Raw genomic sequence first — 7,470 nt, 5'->3', positions numbered from 1 at the left:
CAATACCTATGTAGGTTGTACAATTTTTTACATAGGACATAAAACAAAACAACAGAAAGGCTTAAATATATAGGTATAGAGTCCGTCTACGTTAACTTTGCACCGACTTTTAATAGAACAAAATTTTATTTATAGTTTGTAGCTATAATAAAATTTAGACCCCATAAATTAAGATAAATTTAGTTTTAATTTGTATATTATGTTTATTAAATTGCATCAGCGTATATTGATTTTTAGGTTTAAATGGTTTAAGTTTTTTTGAAAATATGACGCCTTACACTCGTTCACTTTGTACAATTTTTTTGATATGTTTGATGAATTAAGTGGGTACCTACTTACGTTATCAACTTATCATGGTTCAGTTTGGTAATAACAACATACAAAAGTATTTATGCTTTATTATGAAAACTGTAATTATCGCGAAACACTTACCGCTGGTGTAGGTACATTGTCCGGTCATGCTGCAGACAAATGCACTGACTTCTCTTGATCGTCACTGTTCACTTCTTAAATTCATCATGTCCACTTCTCCACCCGATCCACTTCCAGTGAGCCTGATCACCACATACCTACCGTCTAGCATGAGGTGCGTTCTCGCACGCGGGTCCATACTTGAAGTCGCGCTAGATGCATGGAGTCGCGCGCGAGAACGTAACTCATGCTAGCAGGTCAGGATATGATAACTTTTATAGGTATGTCTACTGGCCTGCTCAGGACGCGCATGCTTTAAAAGTGGGTAGTTATCACTTATCTATTACCTACGATAATAATTTAACTTATGAGCTCAACTTTCCATTGCCAGATTCGGTTGATATTTATTTTTTCTTTTATAAAATTTTGCGACTGACACCAAAGAGTATAAAAATATATGTATAGTAAAAGAGAGCCAACTCGCGAGTAAATGTCAAAAAACGTCGACACTAACGCTCCTAGCGGATTTCTGTTACAAACCTTTACGTATGTGTGCGTGGCACACATGCATAGTAATAAAGACTATGGCGCCTTTTTCCTTGACCGTTTACAGTGAACTACAATGAGGGTTCCATTCTTTCACCTTCTTGCAAAGCAATCACGTGAAAAATGAATACACCTCATTGTAGTGCACTGTACACGGTCAAGGAAAAAGGCGCCAATATATTATGTACTATAATACCTATTCATTCAGTGACGATTTACTACCTAGACCAGTATTTTATAAATGTTCATACCAAAGAATATTTTAGTCGCAAAAGTAAAAACACGATGTGCAAAAATATCATTTATTTTTCATTACTTACATGCGTAACAAACCAAAAAAATATTTTCTAAGGGTTACACTTATTAAAATAAATTAGTTCGAAACATGGTATAATAATATACTCCGCCTGGTACTCCATTCCGAGATTCGCGTATGACCTAACTGACACGCGCCTACGTCATCATGCTGTTTACAGGTTCTCAAACTTTGAAATGTGGGAGAATTTTAACCAACGGTGAAAATTATTTTAACGGCATTAATTTTAAGTTATTCATGTAGAAACATAGTAAAATAAAACAAATCTAATGTATTAAATTAAACTTTATTTATCTATACAAGACAAACGTTTGAAAAACGAATTCACAGTTACACATTAATTACCAAGCTTACGACGTGAAAAGTTTGGAAAACACTGCGACTGCTGACACTGAGCGAGAAGGAAATAACAATTAACACGCGTTCGACAAGGATGACGGTCAGGGCATGAAGTTATCTAGATCCGAATTGTCAAATGTCCCCAGCGCTATCCTGTGTTGCCAGTAGTATAAACAGAATTACCCGAAAGTCTGAAATTTCTTTCGTGAATCGGAAGATATTGCTAACGAGTAATTAAAAATGACGTGTTATTGTAAAATTTAAGCTAAAATACATATAAATGAAAATTATAAAATTATAAAGAAATATTTTAACTTATTAACCATAGGTATAATGTACCCATGTAACATGTTATGTTGAAATAAAGTGGCAATGTTATTGTGACGTAATCGCGTGTCACTCTGGGAATGGAAGACCATGTTTTATTAGACCATGGTTCGAAATAATACAAATCCACTATTAAAACTTGGACTTAAATTTGACTAGCTAGCACGAGCCACGAAGCATTGATGCGTTTTGGAGTCATGTTGTTTTAATTAGCACAGCCGAAAAGGCAATAACGTTTCTTTCTCCCAGGCGCACTCATTTTCATCAATTTATAGTGATTATACTTTAAATTATTAATTAAAATTACAAAAAATTAGAATCTTCTGTTTGACTCATGGTATAATAATATACTCCTCCTGGTACTCTATTCCGAGATTCGCGTATGACCTAACTGACACGGGCCTACGTCATCATGCTGTTTACAGGTTCTCAAACTTTGAAATGTGGGAGAATTTTAACCAACGGTGAAAATTATTTTAACGGCATTAATTTTAAGTTATTCATGTAGAAACATAGTAAAATAAAACAAATCTAATGTATTAAATTAAACTTTATTTATCTATACATGACAAACGTTTGAAAAACTAATTCACAGTTACACATTAATTACCAAGCTTACGACGTGAAAAGTTTGGAAAACACTGCGACTGCTGACACTGAGCGAGAAGGAAATAACAATTAACACGCGTTCGACAAGGATGACGGTCAGGGCATGAAGTTATCTAGATCCAAATTGTCAAATGTGACAGCGCTATCCTGTGTTGCCAGTAATGTAAACAGAATTACCCGAACGTCTGAAATTTCTTTCGTGATTCGGAAGATATTGCTAACGAATAATTAAAAATGACGTGTTATTGTAAAATTTAAGATAAAATACATATAAATGAAAATTATAAACTTATAAAGAAATATTTTAACTTATTAACCATAGGTATAATGTACCCATGTAACATGTTATGTTGAAATAAAGTGGCAATGTTATTGTGACGTAGGCCCGTGTCACTCTGGGAATAGAAGACCATGTTTTATTAGACCATGGTTTGACTTTTATAGTTTGACGGTTACTATGTTTTTTGTTTTAACGTTTCCTTTCACGTAAGGCACTTGGCGAAACTATTTAGTTAAATGTTCTTAATAAAAACGATTATATTATTTTAATATAAATACAATTATATTAAGACGATTAAAAAATGTGAGGTACCTAAATTACTGAAAATTTTAAATGTTTCATACTTGAAACGGAATTTGTGATAAAAATGCAAAGACAAAGTTTTTTTTCTTTTTAACAATTATGGCCTGGATGCGTGTTTTTTAAGACACCACAGACAAAGCGGTGATACCATCTAGTTGATTTACATGGAAGCATCAAGTGAGGAAATGTTGCTGTAAAAATAATGCTGACTGCGCTAGTTTCCCTGTATAAGGTACCCCTCTTTGAAGTTTCGCCCCCTGACTGACACTATAAAGATGTGTCACAAAGAAAACCGAATATGTTGCTGGCCAGTATTTTGCATCTTCGTACAAGTAAAAGTACACTTGTGGTAGCTCGACTCTAAGGCCAAGCGCGCACTACGATTTTAATTTTTGTGACACGATTTTAGATTAGCGCTGTAAAACATTTATTTTTTGTCATAATATGCGCGCACTGACATATAAACACATACGTTTCATTTATGCGACAAAATTATCGCACGATCGCACGACAAAAATCGTAGTACGCGCTTGGCCTAATACGATGCTGAGGCGTGTTCTGGTCTTTCAAACAGCCACCCTTTTCGCCGGCTCATGACCGGCTTCCTCAGGAACGACATGTGGGTGTCGTGAGTGACCCACACAGGTGGGTGGGTGTTTATTTTAGGTAGTTTAATTTACTATGTGCATAAAATAATATAGTTTGATAAATGGTTTTAAATTTAATTAGTTAGTCTAAAGTATTTTTTTTTCTTAATTCTTATGAAGGTACTTACTTGATTTGTACAATTATTTAGGTACGTTATTATCTACTTCCCGATCCTTAAAATTTTGGCAAATCCGGGCAAACAGCATGGCTCATTAAACTAAGTACTCACCTAATTAGTGCAGTGCTGCCAAAATAGTTGGTTAAAGTTTTGGCGAGGTGTGACGAGTAGAGTCCATACTGGTACTGCCATCTCTTACAATTTAGTGAAATAAAAATGCGTTTTACTTTAACGCCATCTGTTGAGGAATGTTGGTAGAAAAACTGTGTAATTGCTATGCTACTCAACGGTAGATGGCAGTATAAAACGTAGCACACACCAAATAAATATAGGATACATAAGAAGTACAATATAACTGGTTATTGTACTTTTAAATATTTTAAATATTTAAGCGTTACAATCATAATTCCCAATAAAATAAAATCAACATAATTATATAAAAAAATTATGTAAAAAACAAAGGAAACGTACTTGAATGTCATAACTTGTAAAAAAGTTAAGTGACACTGACACTTGACAGTGACAATTTATTTAATCAAAACTCTAATTATAACCTTAAAGTTTTAGCTCGAAAACAATTCTGAATTAAATTTTCTGATACTATATTGATAGTAGTATACATCAGTTTACTATAAACAGTGATGTTGCTTTCAAAAATGTCAATAATAAGATCGTTGTTTAAAACAGGCAGACATTCTCTTTTACTGCGACAATGTTATTCTTCAGAAAATTCATTAAAGTTATCTGAACCAGCAGTGCAAAAGTATCTTAGACGTTTATTGTTAGAACACGAAGAACTATTAATTAAATCACGTCGCAACGATGCAGAAGTCCAACGACTCCGTGAAATAAAGCCTATTGTTCAAGTTCTTGAGGAAAGGATAGCTTTATTTGACAGTATCGAAAACCTCAAAGAACTAAATAAAAAGGAGAACCAAGATGATGAAATGAAGAAAATGGTTAAGGAGGAGGCCCAGATTTATCTCGGACGTCTGAAGGAAGTAGACAACGACCTCCAGTCAGTTTTATTTCAACCATATTTAACAGAGGGTGGCATTCTGCTAGAAGTCACAGCCGGCGCGGGCGGTCAAGAGGCCATGCTGTTTGCCCGAGAGCTTTTCGAATTATATGAAGCATATGCAAACTTTAAGGATTGGGAAGTGAATATAGCTTCTATTGAAAAGTCTGACATTGGTGGTATTAGAAAAGGTTCCATGTTGATTAAAGGAATTGGTGTGCCAGAGCTCATGAAGCTTGAAGCCGGAGTGCACAGAGTTCAAAGAATACCTGCTACAGAAAAGGGAGGCCGAATACACACTAGCACAGTGTCGGTAGCAGTTTTGCCGCAACCTAGTGAGATCGAACTAGAAATACCCGATAGGGATATTTCAATTGAAACTAAGCGTGCAAGTGGTGCAGGAGGACAGCATGTGAATACTACGGACAGTGCTGTTCGCATCACACACCTGCCGACTGGCACTGTTGTGGACTGTCAGGAGGGACGGTCACAGATAAAAAATAGAGAAATTGCCATGCAGAAACTGAGGACACTCTTGCTACAGAAGCAGCAAGAAGAACTGACAACAAAAATCAATGCAGAGAGGAAATCCCAGGTTGGTATTACTATTTGTTGTAGAAATAATCAAATGTTGATTATATTATTAGTAACTTGGTTCTTTGTATAACATTTCTATATATTTCTTGAAGATTAATGATAATATGAACCATTTTCAAGATATATTGTCAAATTTACGACTGATCATATTTGATTCTAGGCACAGAAGTGTTTCTTGCCAAGCATAGGGCCCAGAATACATAAAATAATGCCAATTACCTGATTTAGTAAACCCAGACACTTTGGGATCACTACTATTTGTCACAGTATTGTGTAATATTTATATAAGACTGCTTATTCATTCTATTACAGGTTGGGTCAAGCAATAGAAATGAAAAAATCAGAACCTATAACTATCCTCAAGATAGAGTGACCGAGCACCGGCCGGGCGGGGGTACGGTGCACAATCTCAAGGCCTTCATGGAGGGAGGTGACCTGCTCGAAGAACTCCAGGAATCTCTACTGCGAGAGGCACGGTACCAAACTGTTGTGAGTGAGATAGAGGAGTTCAATAAGAAATATGGGCAGGAGGAAGCTTCTACCAGTTAGACTGTAAGTCATTTAATTTAATTTACTGTAAACAATAGATTCTGTTGATCATAATAGTTAATTAAAAATGCTGTTAAACCAAAACAACAAATATTTATTTTGTACCAAATGAACAATCACATTTCATTTCAAGGAAATAAATAAGCACATTTCTTAATGACAGAGATTCAAAATATGTATTTGACTAAATACCTACTAAAATATATTCTTACACATAGAAATATGACTGCAAGTATTTAATACATTGAATAACATAATATTTTTTCAGTTTAAAATATCTCTTAAAATTGTAAATAATTATTTCACACCATAATAATTAGGTATTTATTGTATTAGTATATTATAATAGTTGCATGGGAAACAAGTCATATGTGCAGTTTCACATGTGATGCAACCTATGTTTGATATTGAATGTGAAATAATTATTGACACAAATTCATATTATAAAATATTTACCAAATCCAATTCACTATCCAAGCTGGCTTTTGCAACATTAATCGAAAACTGAACAGACAATCATTGCAAGAAAATTCAATCTTAGTGTCAAGCAATATTACAAATTTACTAGTACTCTTACCACGAGTCACTGACAGTGTCAACACTGACATATACACTAACGTCTACGTAACTTACTTTCTATGCATCTCGCTGGTACTGATATATGTATTAGTGCGAGCGAGATGTTAAAGTAAAGTAGATGTTAGCATATATGTCAGTGTTGACACTATCAGTGTCTCGTGGTACAGTACAGGACGGAAACGCCGACCAATCTCTCAGAACTTGTAAACTTAATGTACTTACAATAATATTCAAAAATTTAATTACTGAAGACTAGAATAAACTTAACATACAACATAAAATATTCACATATATGTATATACGTATATTTAACATAGCTAGAACAAATATGGGTTTGTTCCAATTTGTTGAAAAGCTAACTATCTTATATTTACATTCATTTCATTATTTACCACCCACCAAATCGTAATCTGTTATTCACAATCATTGTTGCCACTGAAAGTAATGATAATGATTAATACTAAAATTAAAAATAATCTGTTAACTCTGTAGCCTTACCACGAGTTTGACACTAACCTGACAGAGACATATTCGCTATTGTGTGCGTAACTTACTTAGCTTACTTGCTATGCATCTCGCTCGTACAGGCATATTAGTGCGAGCGATATGTACAGAAATTAACTTACGCAGACGTTAGCGAATATATCAGTGTCAAACTAGTGGTAAGGCTACTCGTGACAATTAAATATACTCTTTCACTAGTCATGTTCCTTGTGGCACATTGGGAGCATGAAATTAGCTAGTTTCTTTAAAAGACATCGAATTAACATTAAGAATAAACACATTATCACTAAGTATATCTGATATGTGGGAATGACATGTAACAGTGG

At 34.4% G+C, this 7,470-nt stretch overlaps 1 protein-coding gene across 1 annotated transcript; it reads left to right on the top strand.

Moving 5' to 3' along the window:
* Positions 1-4,436: 4,436 nt before the first annotated feature.
* Positions 4,437-6,914, top strand: LOC134789758 (peptide chain release factor 1-like, mitochondrial). Its single transcript, XM_063760390.1, has 2 exons — positions 4,437-5,510; positions 5,825-6,914. The coding sequence occupies exons 1-2, from the start codon at positions 4,539-4,541 to the stop codon at positions 6,059-6,061; spliced, it is 1,209 nt and encodes a 402-aa protein (XP_063616460.1). The 5' UTR covers positions 4,437-4,538; the 3' UTR covers positions 6,062-6,914.
* Positions 6,915-7,470: the final 556 nt, after the last annotated feature.

The sequence above is a fragment of the Cydia splendana genome, chromosome 4, assembly GCF_910591565.1.
Source record: "Cydia splendana chromosome 4, ilCydSple1.2, whole genome shotgun sequence".
NCBI lineage: Eukaryota > Metazoa > Arthropoda > Insecta > Lepidoptera > Tortricidae > Cydia > Cydia splendana.
The sequence above is the reverse complement of the archived record's forward strand: the minus strand, read 5'-3'. Positions and strand labels throughout refer to the sequence as shown.